We start from the raw sequence: 22,991 nt of genomic DNA on the forward strand, positions 1-22,991 counted from the left end.
TAAAATGCAACAGTTATATTTAATGCTATTTTAGATGGTTTTATACCTTACTGAATCTCAGAGAATTTTTTAACTTTTTTTTAATTATATTGTTGTTGTACTGGGGGTACATTGTGACATTTACAAAAGTTCTTACGCTATATCCTAGTTGAATTCACCCCCCTTATCCTTTCTCAGAATAGTTTAAACATGTCTCATTTTTCCATTTTAACACATGAGTACCTAATATTTTCACTACCTTCATCCTCCTTCACCCTTTCTTTACATATCCTCCCTACTCCCTCCCACTGCTACTTACCTCCAGGCAGAACTCTTACCTTCCTGTTCTCCATTGTTTGAAAAAGGGCCATTTTTGTTTGTTTAAGACATCTCTGTAGGGAGTTTTCTTGTGACATTTCTATGTATATATGTAATATATCTAATTGGTTAGTGCCCTTTATTTTCCTCCTTTCTACCTTTGTCCCCTTCTTATGATGATTTCAGGTCTAAAAATTCTATTTTCATTTTTGTATAGAAAGTACATCACCCATATTTACCTTTTTAACTTTCTTCTTTTATCCTCCCTCTCTTGTTAGAGACTCCCCTTAATGTAACCTGTTTTTCATAATATTGCTTGTGTTTGTATTGTGTCTGTCTCCCACATAAGAGAGAACACATGCAGCCTTTGAATCTCTGAGCCTGGCTTACTTCACTTAACATAATGTACTCTAATTGCATCCATTTACCTTCAAACCACATGGTTTCATTCTTCCTTATGGTTGAATATATCATGTTTTCTTAATCCATTTATCAGTTGTAGGGCAACTGGGTTGTTTCCATAGCTTGGCTATTATGAATAGTGCTGCAATAAACATTGGTTTGCAAATATCGTTACTGTATCTGGACTTGTATTTCTTCGGGCCTATCCCTAGGAGTATTATTGCTGGATCATATGTCAGTTCCATTTTTAATTTTTTGAGTGGTTTCCGTAGTGGTTGTACTAATTTACATTTCCACCAGCAGTGTATAAAGGTTCCTTTTTCTCCACATCCTCGCCAACATTTGTTGTTGTTTGTGTTCTTGATGATAGCTATTCTAACAGGAGTGAGGTGGAATCTTACTGTGTTTTTGATTTGCATTTCTTTTATGGTGAGGAATGTTGAGCATTTCAAGCAAGTCTTAACAAATATAAGAAAATTGGAATAACCCCCTCCATACTGTTTGGTTATAACAGACTAAAACTAGAACCCAGCAACAAAAGAAACAGCATGTTGCTTCATGATCAGTGGGTCATCAAAGAAACAAGGGAGGAAATCAAAAAGTTCCTGAAGTTAATGAAACTGAAAGCACAACTATCAGAACCTATGGGACACAGCAAAGTCCTAAGGGAAAATTTATGGCCATGAGTGCATAAAAAACACACTTTTACATATGAAAAGTAATTTTCCTGTTTTGGTCAAGGTGCTAACATTCTCAGAATTCCAGGCTAGCTGAAGACTTTTGGTGTTGATGAGTGCTGGATAAAAGTGGGCCTTCATCCACAAAAAGTCCTTCATAAACTTCTTTACCTTCACGTGTCCTGTCCTCTTACACAGATTACATGGGGGTGATGGCTTTTACTTAAAAGCCTGATGATTAACAAACTGTTTTCTCAAAACTTGTATCCTAGGAAAGTTGTTTTTAATTGTGTAACAATTATATTTTACATCTGAAAACTCAGGCAGACTGATTTGACCATTGTAGAGATTCATCTCTATTTTCCTTCTGTTTTCTTTTTCCTCAGCTGCTGTCAGAGTTCCTTTAATCATACTTGATGATTGATGTTCTGAGATGCTTTTCTTAGCTCTCTTTCTTCAAATTCTCTCCCTGAATGTCCTCATTCACTTGCTGATTTTCAGTTTATACCTCAATCTCAGGTTCCATTTATAGCTGGCCTCTGTACTGCTCCACTTGGATCTTCTCCAAATGTTGTAAATTATCAGGTCTAGGTAGAACTCATCACTTCACCCCCATCTCCCTACTTGACTATAAATGTCTTGAGTGTAGAGAAGGTGTTTCTATTCACTGGCTTGTGTGAAAGAATACATAAATGCTTCTATAGTCAGATCCCTGACTAATAGACATCCTTGGATTCTTCCTTCTCCATCACTCCTGCATCTGGTCCGTTCCCAAGTCCTGTCCATGTTGTTTCCATAGTCACTCTGAATCTGTCTTTTAGTAAACTCATTCACTCTTTCTTATACCCTCCCCGCAACTGCCCTCTTTTACATGAATTGTTTCAACATCTTTGTTGATTTATGTTCTGTCTATAGTTTAGACCCCTGTAGTCAGAGGGTTGTTCTAAGTGTCCCCTGTTCTGGTATTCTACTCCTGGCAGAACTGGAAGTTTTTGTGTATGTGATTATAAGACCTCAAACATTCATGTTTTTAAAGTAGTAAAATATGAGTTTGGGTGCTCCATGAGAGATGGCTTTAAAAGTTAGCTATACCAATTATTAATTTTGATATAGAATAAATCAAATCAGTAAACCTCTGTCTTCAGTTTTCTTATCTCTGAAATACACATGATGACAAAATCAAAAGCATATACAGAAGCACTTATTTGGCAGAGTGCCCAGCATATTTGAGTGAGGTGTTATTTTAACTCCATTCAGATACCACTGTCTTCCCCGTATCTCCTCCCATAAGCCAGGTAGACTAGCATTCCTGATATTAACATCATTCCTTTCTAAAATCGTGATGCCTGGGTCTAATGATACGTGCTTGTTCAGGACAAAATGAATGAGGATTTCTAGTTCCCATGCTGCCAGGCTGTAGCGTTTTCTCATTTGCAAAAGAAAACAGTCCCAGGAATGGGGGGAGAAGGGTAAAGAAGAATGATGGAGGGGGTGAATTCAACAATGATATATTTGTAAGACCTTTTGTAAATACCACAGTGTACCCCCAGCACAACAATTTAAAAAAAAAGTGTTTTGATGTGAAAATACTGGCAATCATTAACTTCTTAATGTTGACGCAGTCTTCCATTCCCAGATGAACTTCTGTTTATATTTGATTATACATGTATTTCTAGGATAACTTTTGGATATTTTGCTGAGGATCCTGTCCTCTCTACTGTGAGGTGTACTGGTCTCTAGTTTGATTTCCTTCTAATGCTTTGTTTGTTTTTGACATCTGGTATTTTTGTCCAAATGAATTCTTATAAACCTGAGTAGAAAGAGTTAGGAAATGCTCTTGTCATTTCTATGTTCTGGAATGTTTTATGTAGAGCTGATATTAAATCTTTTTTAGATAATTGCTGTAATTCATCAAAAAAGGGAACATTGGACCAGATTGTCATAATTGTCTTTATAATCAATGACACAATTAAGAAATTTGCAAATGCCCCAGTAATCCCAGCACCTAAATTTATAAACTTCCTCTTTTTATTTCCTTTCCTTTTGTCCTTGTTGTTACCCATGAATAGTTTTAGTATTTAAGGTTGTGGTGTGGATAAAGCTTGTTTTCTGCTTTTTTTAATGAATTGAACTTTTTCCAGTTTATTTATTACATTGTTTGTATGACTTTAATGGTGCAGAATACTCCACTGAGCATTCTATAGAGTAAATGAGGCTTTACTTAGTTGGTCATTTTCCTCTTTTTAGACATTTGAATACAATCTTTCAGATTTGATTTTCTGTTAACCAGTTTGAATATTGAATTTACAGGAAATTCACAATTATCAAAAATAGTACAGAAGTGACTATTTATAGTGACACAGCTGGCTAACATTTATCACACTGCATACTTATTAGCCACATCAGGAAATGAGTCCTTAGTACTTGACGATCTGAGTTACAATTTCCTAGGCTGAGTTGGTGCTTTTAGAAAGGTCTAAGTATAATTCTGATAGATGGCCAGATTGAGTAGTGCAGTTGTTATGATTTGACCTTTGGCTTCCTTGAACTAGTGAATTATAAAACTCTTAGTAGCAACCTTAATTAGTTTTATTATACCCAGTACGTTTTTATGTTGGAGAAGTTAAGGCTGTGACCAGCAACCATCCCCTTCCTTGCCACCTCCTAAACTTCTTACCTCACCACCAAGAGAGGTTTCTGTATATTCTGTGGACTGTATATGCATGGTATCCAATGCTCTACAAAGCACCTTTAAACACCATAATATTTGCCAAATATATATTTCTTTGTCGTTTAAAGGTAAGTATATAGAGTAACTTTCTGATTAGAATTTAAATTTTTAGTAACCAAAAAATAAAAACAAATTTAAGGTAAAAAATAAAGTTCTATCAGTAATAAAACACTACTCTCCATGATCCTCTACATAGTTGTTTATAATGAAGTATACAGTATAAACTTACTGAGTATGAAGTGATATTCATAGTTACTGTATATTGAGAAGTCATTAAAACACAAAGACCTGTTAGAATCTCTAAGTATTTTTAAAAGGTGGATATTTGCCAACATGCTTAATCTTTCTAACAAAAGCAACTTCTTTTTTTTCCTTAGCAAGATCAGCACTGGACACAGCTACACGTTGTAAGTATTTTATCGCAATATTTTGTAAATGGTGTATTCTGTCTTTAGGCATATGAGGCCTTATATTCAAGTAATGTTGGAAGTTCATTGTGAGCAAAACTGATTTAGAAATTATTTATTAGTTATATGGACTCTATTTTATTAGACAGCCCAGTATTCTTATTACCTATTCATACTGGATATTTTGCTCCTGTTGTGCTCTTCAGCTCCAGTACTGTAAGTGCAGCTAGTGATGGAGGAATAAAAGAATTCATGGGGAGCCCTGGACATGAGCAGATAGTGGGGTTAACCAGTGTTTGTGCAGCTGTGGGGTAGAAATGCAAAACTTGGGCATCTGGAATTTAAACTCAAGAATAATTTAGATAAGACATATCTATACTCATCAGTGTCATATGACTTGATCCATTAATGTCAATTGTTAGCTCCTTCTCTAGGAGGTTCTGAGTTTGTTCTTGAGTCTTGTTATGGTTATTGTTGTTTGAGGTTCTTTGAAATTGTCAAGGAAAAACATTTCTAGCATATTTTTAAAACATGCTTATCTTGATGTTTTACATATTGCCCTTTGTGGTTTGAGATGCAAATTGATTATAGAATCTATTAACTTTTCTAAAAACAAAATCATGTGTTCTCCCTACAGCTACAAAGCCTCCTAGATATAAATGTGGGATCTCAAAAGCTTGTCCTGAGAAGCATTTTGCTTTTAAAATGGCAAGTGGAGCAGCCAATGTTGTGGGACCCAAAATCTGCCTGGAAGACAATGTGTAAGTATTGGGTGATTTGGAACTCTAAGCTGAACTATTACATTGTAGCTAGTGGAACCTGAGTTGAATGGATCTTCTGAAGACGTACTGGACAGGTCTTGTCTAAAGGAGAGTCATTTCAGTTATTATTACATTACTTTTCCCATGCACATAAGGGGTCTTAAGTGACTAAGAACACAGAATTAATGTAGTGTCATGTCAAGATGAGCCAATTCGAGTGAATTTTGCAGATCTGCACTGCCATCAGATCCATATGGGTATTTTACTTTTGATTCATAAATACTAGAGAGAGAAAGAGTTAAGACATTTAAATTCATTAAAATGAAAAGTTCAATTCTTCAGTCATGGTTGGCACATTATAAGTACTGTCTGGCCACGTGTGGCTACTTGTGCTATCAAATTGAGCAGCCCAGACAAAGAGCATTTCTATCAGGGCAGACTCCTGTTGATAGCATTGCCTTGGATAGTGAGTGCTTTGCCTTGCACATCACCTTTCAGCTCTAATATTTGGGAGGTTTTTTTGAGGAGGGGGAGGACAGGGGTTGAACTCTGGGCCTCGTGCTTGGCTAGGCAGGTACTCTACCATTTGAGTCATTCCGCCCACCCTCAGCTTTCATATTTGAGTGTTGTTTGCTGAAGTGTGAAATGGTCCAGTGATAATGGCAGGTCCATTGCTTCACAGACTGTTTACTGGGTGGTTCCTATTGTTGAGTGAGATATTCTACAAAGCGTGGTCTGTAGGTTTTTCAGTATCCTACCTCATTGTTAACTGTCACTGAAATTGCAAGCCCTACTTTTAGTTGTTTGTTTTTACTCTGATTGCCTGGAAAAGTAGACACATGAGCTTCTGTAAACTTCATGTAAAAAGATATAGTACCTAATTATGTAGAATAAAGAGAAAGGTGGTGTTGCGGTTACAGAGACGAGGCAGTTTCTTCCAGCTCTTTGTGTGTCTCTTTATGATAGCAGCTCTTCAACTTTTATCCTAGTGCCTTTGCAGTGAGTTAGGTACCGGAAGGTTTTTTTAGCCTCATGGACTAACACACTTCTTACAAAATTGATGCTTATTAAGGTCTCTCCTCATTTCCTTTCTTTTCCTTCATGCTAATGGTAATCTATTAACATTGCTAATGCTAATCCATTGTTTCTGATTTCTCATTGTACTAGTTCTGTTTCACTGATATGTAATAAAACACTTGGTGTTTAGAAGTTTGTAGAGTTTTAGAAACATTCCCCTTTATTTTCACCTTGTTTTACTAAAAAGATCCCAGGTTTGCTGCTAAATAATAGGATGATAGTTCCTTTGGACTCCTTGTCCACAGATAATCTTCCAATATCTCTGCCCCCTTTAAGCATGTACATTTAAGGCAAAGAAGAAATAAAATCTTTATTTATTTATTTATTTATACTAGCAGATATTCTATCCACAGATTCTATATGTCAGATAGGAAAAGAAAAAAAAGAAAAGTTGGACCTGGTAAATAAAACAGTACTGGGCTTGGAGCCAGAGAATTTAGTCCAGCATGGTGGGCATGTTGTGTAAAATTTGTATCACATTTTAGTTTATTTAACTAAAATAAAATTGAGGCTGACCACTGATCTAGCCACATTTCAAGAATCATTCTGCCTTTCTCATGACAGATTAAATAATTCATGTGATGTTATAGCTAGGTCCCATATCATGAAGATAGTCGCTATATAAGACCTGAAGGCCAGGCATCCCTAGTGAGGATACTGCAGGGACCAATTTAAGTCATAATCCAGTGCTTTTTCTAGTGTATTTTATTTCCATATTGAAAGCTCTTTTTACAAAATGTTTAGCCAGGTGACAGTGGCTCATATCTGTAATCCTAGTGACTCAGGAGGCAGAGGTCAGGAGGGTCGCAGTTTGAGGCCAGCCCAGGCAAATAGTTCATGAGACCCTATCTTGAAAACACCATCATGAAAAAAAGGGCTGGTGGAGTGGCTCAGGGTGTAGGCCCTGAGTTCAAGTCCCAGTACCACAAAAAAAAAAAAATTCAAAGAGTCTAAATTTTCTAAGTGCCATTCGTTTACCAATTCAACAAGTGTTTATTGAACATAGTCCCTCTGTCATGGAAGTTGCAGTCCAGTAGGGGAGCCAGATAGTTAAAGAGTAGATGCAAATAAGTACTGTAAATTGTGACACCAGCTGTGCAGGCAGCAGGATGTGATGCATACTGGTGGGAGAATGTGAGATGCGGGGTCTGACATTGGTTGGGCCAGAGAATAGACTCTAAGACAGTGCTGCGTAGTCTGAGAACCAGACGGTAAGAAGGAAAATAGGTGATGAGGGGAAGAGCATCCTGGACTAAGGAGCAGTGCTCAGAGTGCTAAGATGGGAGAGCTCCAGAGAGAAGTGAGTAGGGCTGGGCCATGTTGGAACTTGTGGGTATTGCAGGTAAGTAAGGGGTTGAAGTTTCTTTTTGTCTCATGAGCATGCATGTGGAGAAGTTGTTGAAGCCTTTTAGACCCTGGCATGTTATGATTTTACTTATGTTGAAAATAATTATCTGGTTGCTATGTAAATTGATTCAAAATGTAGAATAGAGAGAACAGTGGGAAGCCCACCACTGCTAATTGCTGGCAGCTCTGATACCGCCTCGCTGTTAGCAACAGATGTTTTTTCTGTGTACCTTCTAAAATATATAAATAAATGATGAAAATACATGAGTAGAAATTGAAATATTTTCTTGCACCTGATCTGAGCACAAGCATCTCACTCTGGAGACTAGTGCTCTACATCCATGTGTCTCAGCAGGGGGATTTTGTTCCCAAGGGGATATTTGTCCTTTGTCACAGCTGTGGAGGTGTTGCCTACAGAGACAGAGATGCTGTTAAAAATTTTCACCACACTGGTCAGTTCTTCCACACCAGTGATGAGCCTGTAATGTCATCATGGACAGTTAAGTCACAATATATTATGGAAATTAAGATGCATTTTAAACATCTCATTAGTTAGAAATATAAATGTCATGTGTCATATGCCACTGTCTTTTTCGCTTTATATTAGAGAACCCATTGAAGTTAAAACTTTTATCTAAGTCTTACTGATTTCAGTTTCTATGAAGTTGATTCTAGCATAATCTGAATGTTTGGTACAAGAATATAGTAGAGATTATTTTAGGTTTTTTTGTTTTAACAAAAAGGAACAAGAGTAATTTTGGCTGTGAAGGGACAAGAAGTAAAATCAAGGATATTATAAAATTTTAAAACCATACTAAGTTCATAGAGTAAATCAAATAACAAAAGAAAGACAAAAAAACGCAGCTGAATGTGTTTGGCTCAGGAGCTACAGTGTGGCAAACCTTGCTTTAATCATTTTAAGAAGCCATAGCTAGAATGTACAGTAGGTATTGAAACAAAGTTATATTTGAAGGTGTATAATGATTGGTCATTTCCTTTAGATTTTTTTTTTCCTGGAGGTGATGTGGCACAGGAGGCCTTCATTTATGAGATAAAGGAAAACATTTTAGTGGCTGTTAGTAGGGGTGACGAATTTTTATACATTTAACATTAGTGGTTTTCATTTGTTACAGATCTTCCCTGCTGAACTTGTTCTTTTAAAAAATGTCAAGCTGCTGCCCTCTTGTGGGAAGCCTATGCCATTGAGCTCTTTGTTACTTTCGTTGCTTTGCTTTCTGATGGATTGAAGTTTATTAAAATTTGAAAGCATATTCTGAGATGATCTGTACTGTGACATTTAATTATTAATCTAACATTAATTATAACAGTTGCTTCTTAATATTAATGATGGAACCATTTTTAAATTCCCTTTCTCCTTGGTATAGCTGAGCCAATAGTCATATCATAAAGCTTAGATCTTTTTTAAAATGTGTGCTCAAAATGAGTTCTTTGGTTTTACCAGCTTTGAGGTATAATTAAAAGCATACTATTTCCATAGCTGTTATTCTATGAATAGGCAAAAAATGAAGGAAATCGTCTGTCACTATTGAAAAACTTACCCAATTTAGTAAAGACATTGCTCCTGTCATTGGATTAGTGAGATTTTAATGTAAATTTTTATTGTTTTTGTTTTTCTTATTCTGTCTTACTCTTTAACATAAATACAAGTCTTAACCAACATTTGTGTTAGAACTGCAGTTGCTTATCAATTGCAACTGTAGTTCAGATACAGATAGGAGTTCTACAAAAATCATTCAACACATTGTGTGCGAATCAGTTACCTATGTGGACTTTATAGTAAAGTATTGTAGATTTAATTTGTGAAATTGTGTGCTACACATCTTTTAAAATTTCCGTACGTACCTATGCGTGTTTATAGATGTGTCAGTATTTTGATCTGTATGTAGGTGCATACTTAATATCTCCCCTCTGCTGGTCCCAAACCACTTAGTAAACACTGAATAGCACACTACTGGGAATATTGCTGATACCTTGAATTTTTAAAATTAAAAACTTCTACCATTTTATCTTAATAATTCTGATTGAATAAACCACTGCATAAACTACCGATAGCAAGTGAGTGGTGCCCTCCACTCCACAGTGTCATCATTTTTTATGTAGTGTTCTGTGAACTTTGTGAATGTGGATTATGTCAGGCAGCCCATGTGTGGGGCTGTGGTTAGACCCAGCAATTACTGAGTTCAGTATTCCTCCTTCCGAGTGTAGAGAAGTTTACATCCATAGGACAAAAAGGGTGCTCACAGTTAGGCAAAACATTCACAAGTGCTCCACCCTTCCCATTGTCCTCAGATTATAAAGTACTCATTTCATATCACACTGACACTGCAGAAGGTGGGAAAGAGATTCTCTGCTGTTTGACCCTTGAGACCAGTGGAGCGTGTGTGCATAATGTCCATGTGGTTTAAGGATTTTCTAAGATGGTATTTCATGGTGTGATGCAGAGCAGCAAGAAATGGTCTGGTATTTCAACTCTAATACTAAATATTTTTACTGGTCAAGTATTATTTCAGGATATTGTTCACTATTTAGATTGTTTTCTCTGACCTCATAGGGGACTTTGAATTTCCTCTACAGTGCTAAACAGTTGGCATGCATATAATGTCCCTTTTTTGCATGACTTTATTCCTGTGACATATGTTTGTGTGTAACACCTAATGCTAATAAATTTTTCTTGCCTCTTCTCCCTTTAGTTTGATGAGTGGTGTTAAGAATAATGTTGGAAGAGGGATTAATGTTGCCTTGGCAAATGGTAAGAATGTTTATTGTACTTTATGGAAATAATTGGTGGCTATTTTTGTGCTCCAAAGTAAAATGCATACTAGAATCAAGAGATCAGATTAGACTGTGCCACTTGGTGCCAGGCATGGTGGTACATGACTGTAATCCCAGATACCAGGAGGAAGAGATAGGACGATCATGGTCTGAGGCCAACCCAGGCAAAGTTAGTAGAGATCCTATCCAAAGTGGACTAAAAGCAAGAGGACTAGGGGTGTGAGTGTGTGAGTGATGTGTCAGAGCGCTTACAGTTCTGAATTCAATTCCTAGTGCCACCCAAAAAAAAGTACTTTTAACATTAAAACCTCCTACTTTTCATACCACCATAGATGTAGACTTGGTGACTCAGAATTTATTGCATGACTTCTTGAAAGCATCCTCAGCTGTGTGCATTGTGTGCAGTGCTTCCCATGAGAATGTCAGGAGACCACCAATCTAACGTTAAATTGATGAACTCTTGCTGCAAATCTTGCGATACCAGCATAATATGAAGATAGGTAGGCAAGAGTGAGAGGTTGTTAAATGACAAAATAGATGATGGACAATTGAATAGGTAAAGAAAGGAGCAAAGATAAAAATGTATCATGATTTTTCAGTATTGCCAACATTCTTCTTATTAATGTAAATTAATTCTTTGAGTCCTGAGTGTGTTGAATGTTGCAAAATTAAATCTAAAAAAAAGTTCATGCCATGAAGTGAGGGCTGAGTGCATACTGATTCTCTCTATTCTGGCCCGGTACACATCCTGTATCACTGTGTAGTGTGATAGGAAACCCCCAGTCACCTTGCCTAGTTCATAGTGTAGAAAAGTAGTTTTTACTTCTCATAAGAGGTAAATTTTCATATTTGTACTTTCTTAATTTTCTCAGGTAAAAAATTTATTATCTATTTGTGTATTTAATTGGTTTTAAAGGGGAAATAAATGTAAACTTTATTTTAAAATGGCTTTAATATAGAGCATGGTCTCTGATTTAAGTAGATATGTGTTGTAAAGCAGTATATATTTTGGGTAATTCTTAAATAAAGGAAGACAGCAACACACGAAGATGCAATTTTGAATTGAAATGGTGTGCCAGTCAGTAATGAATTTCTGTGTGCCACTCTTTGTCATAAAAGATTAATGAGAAAATCCTTTGTAAAATTATCCTTCAAAAAAAATTTCAGATGTATATGATTCAGATTTTCCATTCTCAAAACATTCCCTTCTCTGCTGATGAGTTCATGTCAGTCATTGGATAAGATCATTTGTTTTCTACAGTGTGTGGTATATTTCAGTTGCATAATTGATCTGAATTCAATTTCTTTCAGGAAAAACAGGAGAAGTCTTAGAAACTAAATATTTTGACATGTGGGGAGGAGGTATGTGTGACCATCTTACTGCTCTGTTCTGTTGCTGCTCTGACTCAGTGACCTCAGTGTAATGTAGCTCATTAGTGAGAGATGGATGGTTCCACTTGTGTATTCATTTTGTGTCTCTCCCTTTCTTTTCACTAAATGTCCAGCCTTATAGTTTGTTTGTATTAGAAAAATTGTAGTGTGTAATTGAGTATAATAGTATCAAAATTGAGAGTTTAAAAAAAATCTGTATGACAACTAATTCAAAACCCTGCACTCTCTTAGGTTTCTGCTTGAAATATAGAAAAATAATTTGAAGACCACTATAGCCCATGTAAGCATTATTAATTGAATTGACTTGCGTACATATGATTTTCAGTCTCAAAAATAAACTATCCAGCTTTAGAAAAGGGATAATCCTCTTAATTCATCCTACTTCTGCCTTGTGACTGTGGCTAACTATTGAAGTAGATGAGAGAAAGCATAGAATTTTCTTTCTAATTCACTGGACTTAGAGCAACCTACAAATATTTTGGGGTCTTTCAAGGAGAGGGAAGAAGTCACCAGCATGCAGAAACAGGGAACAGACACCCTGATGAAAAACGGTGCCCCCAAAAATGGCTTTCTTCTTCACCTTTGAAGGGAGGCTAGCACTGGTTTATCTTCTGCTGTCGCTCAGTTAGTTTGTCCCTCCTCATCCCATTTACATAGTCCTTAGAAGCCAGCACCCAGTGTTAGCTTCCCAAAATGTACATAAAGTTTTCAGACAGTTCAGCTTATAACAAGATGCTGTGTGTTATCATTTCTTAAATAAGATTCGGAGAACATTCATAGCTGCCAAAACTGTATTAACCCAAAATGTTACCGTCAGTTTTAGATTCTAAAGGTATAAGCTATAAGATGAAAACTCTTTCACAGAGCCTTTGTTGACGTCTGGCACCTAACCAGAGGCTCTCCTGGACCCTTTCCTCTCGTCACAGGCAAACGAGTTACTGCTAAAAACAAATCATCGTTAAGTTATTGTAGTCTTTGCATTTAAATTTGTTAGTTGCTTTGTTACACATTTTAGGAATTGGTAATGCTACTATTATAAAATATCAGCTACGGAAAATCTTTGGAATCTCTACTGTGGAAAAAAAATTGAGTATATTTGAAATAACCTAGTTTTGAGGGCACTAGGCTTGGGGACTCCAAAGACCTGGGCCTGTAATTCAAGAAGTGAAGTGAGTACCAGTGAACTGGCTGGTCACTTTGTAGTCAATGCAGCGCTTCGTTTGAAGTCCTCCGTAAGATGACTGTAATATTTGCCACACTCAGTTTGCCTTTTAGTGGTACCTGCATCCCTGCCCCCAGTTTATTGCAAATAGATGAAAATCCCTTAAATCTCTGTGGAGTTCTAGATTTAAAAAAAAGATCTCTTTGAGAGTTGGATAAAAGCAGGGTATCAACTTTCTAGAAAAGTTCTGATACAAGCAGTTTACACTCAAGGAAACCCCTGAGCCCCCACCCTGCCTCTAGGGCTTGCCGTGGATCTCAGAATCAGACTCCCAATAGGCAGTACTTCTCAAGAGATCTTCCTTGGCCCTGGGGGTATCAATGCAGAAGACATGGCATAAGTCAGTATTGGAAAGTTGTAAGCCCATGGTGATGGTGGGATCAGATTAAGGCACAAGCTTGACAGTTCTTACTTTTGCATAGGATTCACCTCTCTTGGGCTACTCTCCATGAGAAGTAATTGTTTCATGGATACTTGACATTTTCTGATGTACGTTTTAGACATCTCTGTGATGGTCACTCAGTCACTTAAAAAGAAAACTCAACCTCTTTCCACAGATGTGGCACCATTTATTCAGTTTCTGAAGGCCATACCGGATGGGACGATAGTCCTAATGGGCACCTATGATGATGGAGCAACCAAGTATGTAAATGTAAAACCTTCTATGACATTTTCAGGCTATAATTTATAATTATAAAAGAAACACATTTTCATGAAAAACATTAATAGAGCACGTAATTCAGCTGCCAGATATACACCATCAGTGTTTTTAAAGTCTGTTTCCTTTTTGTCTGTTTTCTTACTTGGTTTGGCTTTAATTTACATTTTAAACACATATTAATTGTACACATTAGCAGGGCTGATTGTGATGTTTTTCACACCTTATACGTGGAGTCTTGATCTTGTTCTTCTGTCCTTCTTATACCCAGGCCCTCCTTCCCTGTCTGTTTTCCCCAGCACTCTTCTCTGCCCCTCAAAGTCCCTTTTAATTTCTTTCTGTTTCCTTCTTATTTTCTGTGTAAACATTCATCATGCATGTATTGCTGTGAAATTAAAAAATGACATTTTACTTTTTGTTTGTTTTGTTGTAGTGGTATGGGATTTGAACTCAGGGTATTGTGCTTGCTAGGTACATGTCCTACCATTTGAGCTATACCCCTAGCCCATTTTTGTTTTAGTTATTTTTTGAATAGGGTCTTGCTGGCCTGAGACTGCAATCCCCTTACCTATGCAGAAGCTGGGATTATAGCCATGACTCACCAGACCCAGCTCCTTGGTTAAAATGGGGTCTTGCTAATTTTTTTGCCTGCACTGGCCTCAAACCATGATACTCCCAATCTCTGTCTCCCAGGGTGCTGGGATTAGAGATGTGAGTCACAGTTCTTGGCACACTGTACATAATTTTTTATACCTTTATATTCTGTGTAACAACCTTAAGTTATTTTCTTTAGTAACTTTTTTTCTGGCTCACCAACAATTCATATGCAATCATAATATTTAAAAGTTCTCCTATTTTTGCCAAATTTTTCATCTTATAAATAGCATTGTGATAAACATCCTTTTATATGATTTTTTTTTTCTTTTTACACCTTTAATCATGTCCTTAGGGTAAATTTCTAGAAGTAAAATTAAGGCCAAAGATACAATTGTGAGGTATATTTTTCTTGAAGTTTGATGGATGGTAGTTTTGTAAATTTTTTTCTTAAAATTGTATAATTTTGTAAAAATTTGGAAAATACAGAAAAGCATCAAGAAGAAAACAATTACAGCTCATCTCACCATGCAGGTACAACACTGATCACATTTTAGTCTCCATTCCAGATGAACCACAACAGTACACCACCTGACCTATGCCCAGCCCTCTTTTCACTTTTGATTTTCAGGGATGGCCTTATTAATTTTGCCCAAGCTGACTTTGAACTCATGATCCTCCTGCCTCTACCTCCTGAGTAACTGGGATTACAGGCATACACCACCACACCCAGCTTGCAGATTTTAATTGAAAAGGCTTTAAAACTATAAGATCCACATAGAATATGCCATGTCTATTTATTGACTTTCAATAAATGCCTTTAGTGTATATTTATATTATTACAGATTTACACTAAGACAATAGTGGCACTTTATGAATGACTTTGAAGTGAAGTAGTTTCATTGATATTGTGTGTTTTATATTGTTCTGTTACTCTATTAGATATGTGACTTGAAGTTTAGTATAATACTGGCAGATTCGACTACTTCCATGTGGCTAAATAGAGCCAAACAGAATGTAATTAGGCTTTCTTTATCAAAAACAAGTAACTCCGGCTTTGCTTTGATCGAGAGAATAGGATTTTACATGTAGAATGTCAGGTTTCAACATTTTTAAAAAGTCGCTGTCCACACCCACATCGCCTTTCTAACTAGACACCCATGACCTTTCTTATTCACCAGCTTCTTTCATTATTATACCTGATGGGCATCAGAACTGTCTCTGCTTAGTCTGATGATGATAAGTTATAGCTTGGGCAAAGGTTCCAGGGTGTGTCTTGGGCTTAGAGGGGACCACAGAGGCTGCGGGGAGGTGTGGTATGCTGCACCAAGCCTCATGAGGTCCCTGAGGCCCCTTGGTGTCGCTGTGATGGTCTCCATCTCATCTGCTGCTGGACCCTCATCTGCTGGAGGTGCTAGCACTTCTGGTTTTCCATCTGAAACCTGAAAAACAGCACATTGTGAGAAATGTTCTTTCCTGGGTGGGCTCCCTCTGAATTCTGCCCGATAGTCATTAACTTAGAATAACAAAACAGTAAGAATTTTCCCCTAGTCACTTGATACTTCAAGTATTTGAAGCTAGTTGGCATTTTTAACTTTTCCAGGCTCCTTTAACCTTTTATCATATTAGGTTTCTAGTTTGCTTTACCCTCCTGGCTGTATTTCTTGGGCATTCTTGAGTTGATTGTTGTCTCTTTCAAAACGAATGTCCCAAATTAAACACTGTTGTTCCAGATGCGGTCTGGCCAGCATGGGGTACAATGGAGATGGAGACGCTAACTTACCATGTTTTAGAGATTATATTTCTTTGAATATTCACTCAGAGTAGTATTATATTAGTTTTCTTTAAACAATCACATCACATTTTTGGCTCATGGGTTTTGGTCGAGTTAAATTCTCAGATATTTCCATTTGATCTTGGACTGTTTTTTTAAACCAATGTCAAGTCAGGTCTTTATCCCCATTCAGAACTTGTATTCTTTTGTATTGATTTGTTCTGTTAAATTTAATTTTGCTGATTGGGGCCTGAGTGGTCTTGATTCTGATGTTTGTCCTAGGAAGTTTTCATGATCCAGTTCTGTCCTCTCCCCAAAGCTATTACGTCTAAATATAAATCCTTATAAAAATGTTTAACCAAAGGCAGCGCACCACCCTGCAAGAGAGAGGCCTTCTTCTCCCAGGGATTCACCTATCAATTAACTGCAGAAATGAATTTCCAGACACCTGCCAGTGCCCCAATAGGGGTACCGGCCAGCTGCAATTTAATTATTTTTTCACAGTGGCTATTTTCTGAAGCTATCAGATGGTCACTTGAAATTCATGGAGGAAGCCATATGGCACCTGATCTGCGGCATAACTGAAATGGCTGAGATGTCCTTAATTTGGCCTTACTCACTCCTCCTTCCTTTATTTCAGCACTCACAGCATCACTTTGCTGTCTTTCATTCTAGACTTTGGTGGGAATTGCAATTAGTTCTATTGGAGTGTCATTTCTAAACTTTTCTTTGCCTTTTTGAGAACTGTATTATTTAACGTTTAATGTTTTAGCATCTCCACTTTTCATTTTCCAAAATAACTGACACTGCCTTGAAGATTTTATCGACAAGTCCTTTAGAACCTAAGCAGTGTGGGTCCTGACTACACCCTGTTTGTTGATCAGATGATGCTGGCCTCCTGCTTTAATCTGACGGCAGGCATCGTATCACTCCTCTTCTGAAGTAGCGGTCCCTTCATTACCACACTTTGTAGTGAAAGCCCTTGAACAGATTTATGAGTCTCATCTTGTTCTGAGTAGCACAGTCTTTGTGTTGAAGTATTAAAAGCTTTGTTATAGTAATGTGACTTGCCTTGCACTTTTAAAAACTTTCCTTTTTTAAACCCATTATAGTAGCACTGTAGCAGTATTATAGTGCACCTGTAATAGCAGCACTAATTTCCCACCAATCCTCCCTTTTTTCTGCAGTAGTTGGTGCAGGGGCATTGTTTGTTTTTAAAGAATTGTATCCCCTCATAGGGATGTCTCATCTGAACTTTCTTCTTTGTAACAAGCTGTCTTTCAAGCCTGGGCTCAATAGTCATCTGTGCCTAGCATTTCTTATTCTTCCGACTCCTGAGGTAACATGGTGACTTTCCAACATTTCTGACACTTCTGCTTCCCACCTGATTCTTATCAGCACTGTTGCTCTTTCTGCCTTGGGAAGGAAGCTTTGGCTTGGCTTGGCATGTGGCTGTTGACCTACTAGATGCTCCTTCTTTCCCAGTAAAGATTGAGGCAGAGCCTAGAGACTCCATGCCCAGTGCCCATTTCCTGTTTCTATTCCAGGGTAACCTGGCAGCATTAGAATTTCTTCTAGGAAAACATGATCCCTGTCTCTTGTCTCTCTTCTGGTATATTATAGGATAATTCTTTAATAAAATAATTTATTCAACATAAATTTTTAATAGCTCAGTCAGTTATTAGTAAGTACTAAAAACAGGCAACAAAATAAAAAGCTTGTATCTCCAGACTTTTTGCTGTATATTAATATGCTGGCTATTCTGGCTTTTAAAGAAGGGGGTGTTTGTATATTTAATACATTGCTTAACATATTGCCAATGTTGCATGGTTTTAAACTTCATTTTAAAATATGAAATTGCCTGTTACTTAAATAGTAGATGACAAAAAGGAGCAATAAAGCCACCCATAAACTCCACTTAGGAAGACCAGAAAACCTTAGAAGTCACTGGAAAATCATCTTGTTATAGAATAATAGATGTCCATAGGGACATGTGTCAGGAGGACTCATGGATCTGATTTGTTACAACAAAAGATGGAAAGCAGAATCACCAAGGGGCAGAAGTTCATGGAGCAAAACATGGAGGGAACCAGGTCCAAGTTTGCAAGGTTCTTCTTCCAAATGAAGTCAAACAGGGCGTGCTTAATTTTTCCAGCAACGAATGATGGCAACATGTGGAATATTGTCTACTAGAAAAGCTTACTTAGAGTCAATGCACCTGACCCATCCCCAGATCTCAGATGCCAAACAGAAAGCAGGTGCTTGGATAATCTGCATCATTTGTGCACAGTTAAACACAAGGAGCCCTTCTCCCCACTTCTGGAAAGGGTGGGGGCCCTCCCCAAATTCAAGTGTCAGTTGCTAGCAAAGCCAATCTTGCTAGTCTTCCTGAGGATGGGAAATTCAGGTCCAGTGTGTTAAATGCTTTTTTTCATAGGACCTCAGAATGTTCTCATGGAAAAATAAGGAAACAGATTAATAGAGTCTTCAAGTTGCTTCCAGATCTCTAGCTAAATTGGCTTGGTTTATTCAAATAGATCACAATTGTCACTTCTGAAATTCAGAAGTAAAGAAGTAACAATGACTGACTTCCAGTATATTTCTTGTTGATGCAGACTCATTTTGCCCTGTTGTCTTGTAAATTTAATGTTCATTTTTTCGACTATTTATGAGCAACCATAAAGGCCTGTGAGGTTGTAGTTTGTAATTTTGCTGAGGTGTAAATGTGAATTGGAGGAGACAGGCACTTAGCTGCAGAGCCCAGCCTCCTGCTGCCCTCTTCATTTCAGTACTACTTACTAATCCTTGCTCAAACAGCACAACTCTCAGTAGTGCTGATGCAGTGAAGAGTTCTCAGAAAGTAGCCGGAAAACAGAGCATTTAAATAAACTGTATGAATGGAATTTGACAGTCTTCCAGATCCATGACTTCCCTAACACTATTTAGAAATAAGAAAACAGTTTAGGCAATACTGTCAAGGAGTTTCTCTCTCCTACCAGAGGTGCTTATCAAGAGAACAAGCAAATGCAAAGGGACAGCTGATTCTCACCAGGATGGACACAGGAAACAAGTTTGTGAAGAAGTTGGGGGAGAAAGCCAGAGTATGGATCTGGGATTCCATGTGACGGCCACAGAGCCTCACAGAGGCTAAAATGTCATTGGTTCTTTTCACACATATGCTCACTCATTTGTAATGCATATTTCATGTAGGGGTGAGTCTGAAAGGCTAAATATTCCAGGGGCTATTGCTTATTTTCCCACTAATTCTTATATACTTCTTCCAGGGAAGCAGTAGTGACTCAAGCTGTGGTTGTAAACACTCTCCACCCCATGGATGTGATTTACATACATTGTGAAAATTGAAAGATATGTCTGGTTCCTTCATGCTTTTTGAAAGCTTTTTATTTTAAAACATAAAGCACCCCATTTATCTTCAAGGAAGTAAATGAGACCATACTTAGTGTTTCTTTCACTAATGTACTAACGAAGCTAACAGGTATATCATGGGATAATCGATGAATAAATACCTTCTTCAACACCTTTCCTACTATTTGCAAATATGATACTTCCTTTGCTTCAGGTGTTAGTAGAACAAACCTGTCTAATTGACCTAGAAGATCATTCTGTGAAAAAATTTCTCTTAGTATTTTTCTTACATTCTCTTAAACTGATATGTTTCATTTTATTTTATATTTGTTAAATATTCTAGGTGAACCAATCTTAATTAAATAACATAAGGTACCCATGTTTATTGTTTTCTTTATCTTTTTAAGGCTTAATGATGAAGCACGAAGGCTTATTGCTGAATTGGGGAGTACATCTATAACCAGTCTTGGTTTTAGAGACAACTGGGTCTTCTGTGGTGGGAAGGGCATTAAGACAAAGAGCCCTTTTGAACAGGTTAGTATCTTAGACTTTCATAATTAATGGGCAAAAATAAATTGTGTGAAACTCTGTGGAAAATATTTCCATCCAAATTACTTGAAAATTAGATAAGTAGATATCAAATATGTTCTGATATTTTTCATAAGTTCTTGTAGAAAATTATGTGAAATAATCATGACACTTTTTAAATTTCAAAATTCAAAAATAAAAATTCTGCACTTTTTTTCCCTTCATAATAATGCATTTGAATGTGGGTACTTTTAAACCTTTTGGGGAACATTGTTTATTAAGGATTTTAATTACACTTTGTATATTAGAACCAGTTAAATTTGGAAATATTTTAGACCTTAGAATATAAACTTTACTTTTTGACTAACAAATGATACTTTAAAAATATCTGCAGTGTTTTGATTCCAGTTGTTTTTGAAGGTTTGTCATATATGTGCCAGGCCTCGGGTCATTCCTTTAATATTTTGAGCAGTAATTTATATGAGTTCCTTGTTGACATGACTGTTATGCTGTCGCAAATGAGCAGGTAACTAAGGCTTTTTAAACTGTTCACTGTTACTGTGTTCCAATAGCACATAAAGAACAACAAGGATACAAACAAATACGAAGGATGGCCTGAAGTTGTGGAGATGGAGGGGTGCATTCCCCAGAAGCAGGACTGAGGGGAGCGTGAGAGATGGAAGGAAGCGCACTTCTGTTACGGGAGAGCTCTACAGAAGAGACCACGTGTACATATTTTAATAGCATGCAGCTGTCTTGGCGTGTGCATGAGCTTATCTCTGCTGATGTCAGGATTATTTATTGCTAACGTAAAGAGCTGTCTTTGTAAATAGTCTTCATATTGAGCAAATCACATTTTCAAATACATTCCCTAAAAGTACAATGTTTAGACTGCTATGGTAATAGCATACTTTAATTCCAAAAGCATATACAATGGATAACTGAGCAGACACATACATACTGATTGCTGTGGAAATCTGTCATAGAATAACAGTGGCTTTTGGGGAGGAGGTTTGTTTATATATCTATATAAATATCTGGCCTTCTGAGGACAGTATCTTTTAAATTAAAGAGATTTGGCTTGTTGTATGTGTAATGCTGCATTAGTCTGACTTTTGTTGTACCTCTTTTCTTAGTCTTTATTTTCCCTTCCCAAGAAGCCAAGAAATAAAATGTTTGATATGAAAACTTATATCAGATTTGTGAAAGGTACAGCACATTCTTTTTTTAATGCACATAGTATGTAAGTATAGATAGCATTCAGAACCATTGCTTATTTTGTGTTAGCAATGAATATACCTTGGTTTTGTGTAAGCTCTTAGAGTGAGGCTGGAGGTTGACTCCACAGAACTGGGGAACCAGGCCAAGTTCCCTCCCCAGTCTAATTAGGTCATTCAGGACACCTAAAGTAGTACATTTACAACAATATAAGCCTATGTTTTCCAAACTTAAATGTCATCAGCTTTAACCAAGTGGTTGGAAAAGAGGTATTCTTTAATGTCATAATAATTTTGTTTTGTAAACCAAGAAATTGTGTGTTTACATCATCTAACATCATAATAGAAATCGTGGCCCAAAAGTTTAAAGTCACATTTAGAAAAGTCTTAATGACTGAGCAGATGGATAACAGTTTTTAAATAATTTTGCTTTATTCAAAATGGCTTTATGCTCAATGCTATGTAAGTACATAGATTAACTTTTTCCTAACCACGCTTGTTCATTAAGTGACTCCATTTCATTTTACTTTTTAATTTTTTAGGGCATTCATTAAATCCTATTGTGTATGAAGTATATTAAACACATGTTATATATATGAAGTATCTTAAACTGGAATATAAATAGACGCTGAAGCTGCCTTTCAGTTTAAGGAAGCACTTAAATTCTCAACCTAAATTTTAGATGGCTTATATAAAAACCTAAAAGCAGTATTTGTTATTTTGCTGTAAGTTAAAAGCTATTCAGATATTTCTTAAATATTAATGAACTTTGGGGTACTGTTTCTTTCCTCAAAGTGAATATAAATCATAAGTAAATGCACCTACAATATTGAAATAATTTTTGTAAACTTTTTAGATTTTGGTGCTTACGTGCTAAATTACATTCAGCATGTATATTTTGACATTTAAAATACTTCCCTTGATTCTGTAAATTAAAAGAATTCGTATTTTACAGTGCTGGGGTTTGTACAATGAATGTTGTAGGTTTTTTTGTTTTTTGTTTTTTTTTTAATAACAAATACTCTTGGTTTTACATTGTGAAGTTTTTTTTATATTAACTGGCAGAGTGATATGTGATATATACACACATATATATATGTATATATATGTGTGTATATATATATATGTGTGTGTATATATATATATATATATATATATATATATATATATATACATATACCTTCTCATTAAGGTTTTGTTAAACATTTATTGCACTGCTGAACATGCAAAAAATTAAGTCATTCCTGTGGGTAAGTGCAGTAATGTCCTCCGAATATGTCTTACCATGTATAGAATTTGCATGACTTGATGGCAGGTCATCCCTTAAATTTTAAAGACTGTAAAAAGGTGGCTTTTTACAGATGTTTAAAATGTCAGAAGAAGGGATGAGATTGGCTATGTAACTTTTGGTGTAATTTGTTTTTGTCTGAATTCTATCTTGTATAGATGTGCCAATTTAACTTTGGAAGCAATAATTTTACTACATTTTATTTTCTGATCTCTTTAAAATCAAACTTACAAGTGAAATAATGCTCATTTAGTGTTGAGAATTTTCTTTATTAAAAACGAAACTTTAACATTGACATTTAGTAGCTTAAATGGTGTATAAGAGTTTGTGGATTCATATTTTCATTTGTAATCACAGATGTTTTCCTAGAATAAGTATATTATTATATGAATGTTAAAATGGGGGAAAAGCAAGTAGAAAATAAGTGCTGTTTGAGAAATTAAAGAAAAATTGAGCCAGT

At 36.4% G+C, this 22,991-nt stretch overlaps 1 protein-coding gene across 2 annotated transcripts in view; it reads left to right on the forward strand.

Annotated features, from left to right (window-relative positions):
- Fam3c (FAM3 metabolism regulating signaling molecule C) overlaps nucleotides 1-22,991 on the forward strand; it is a 38,082-nt gene extending 15,091 nt beyond the window's left edge. For both annotated transcript variants that reach the window (XM_020162417.2, XM_074064393.1), the window contains exons 4-10: nucleotides 4,485-4,514; nucleotides 5,152-5,275; nucleotides 10,411-10,469; nucleotides 11,804-11,854; nucleotides 13,664-13,748; nucleotides 19,906-20,032; nucleotides 20,599-22,991. In XM_020162417.2, coding sequence (XP_020018006.1) covers nucleotides 4,485-4,514; nucleotides 5,152-5,275; nucleotides 10,411-10,469; nucleotides 11,804-11,854; nucleotides 13,664-13,748; nucleotides 19,906-20,032; nucleotides 20,599-20,688 — 566 coding nt within the window. In that variant the 3' untranslated portion in view covers nucleotides 20,689-22,991. The remainder of the gene's footprint in view (nucleotides 1-4,484; nucleotides 4,515-5,151; nucleotides 5,276-10,410; nucleotides 10,470-11,803; nucleotides 11,855-13,663; nucleotides 13,749-19,905; nucleotides 20,033-20,598) is intronic.

The sequence above is a fragment of the Castor canadensis genome, chromosome 2 (assembly GCF_047511655.1).
Source record: "Castor canadensis chromosome 2, mCasCan1.hap1v2, whole genome shotgun sequence".
Classification (NCBI taxonomy): Eukaryota; Metazoa; Chordata; class Mammalia; order Rodentia; family Castoridae; genus Castor; species Castor canadensis.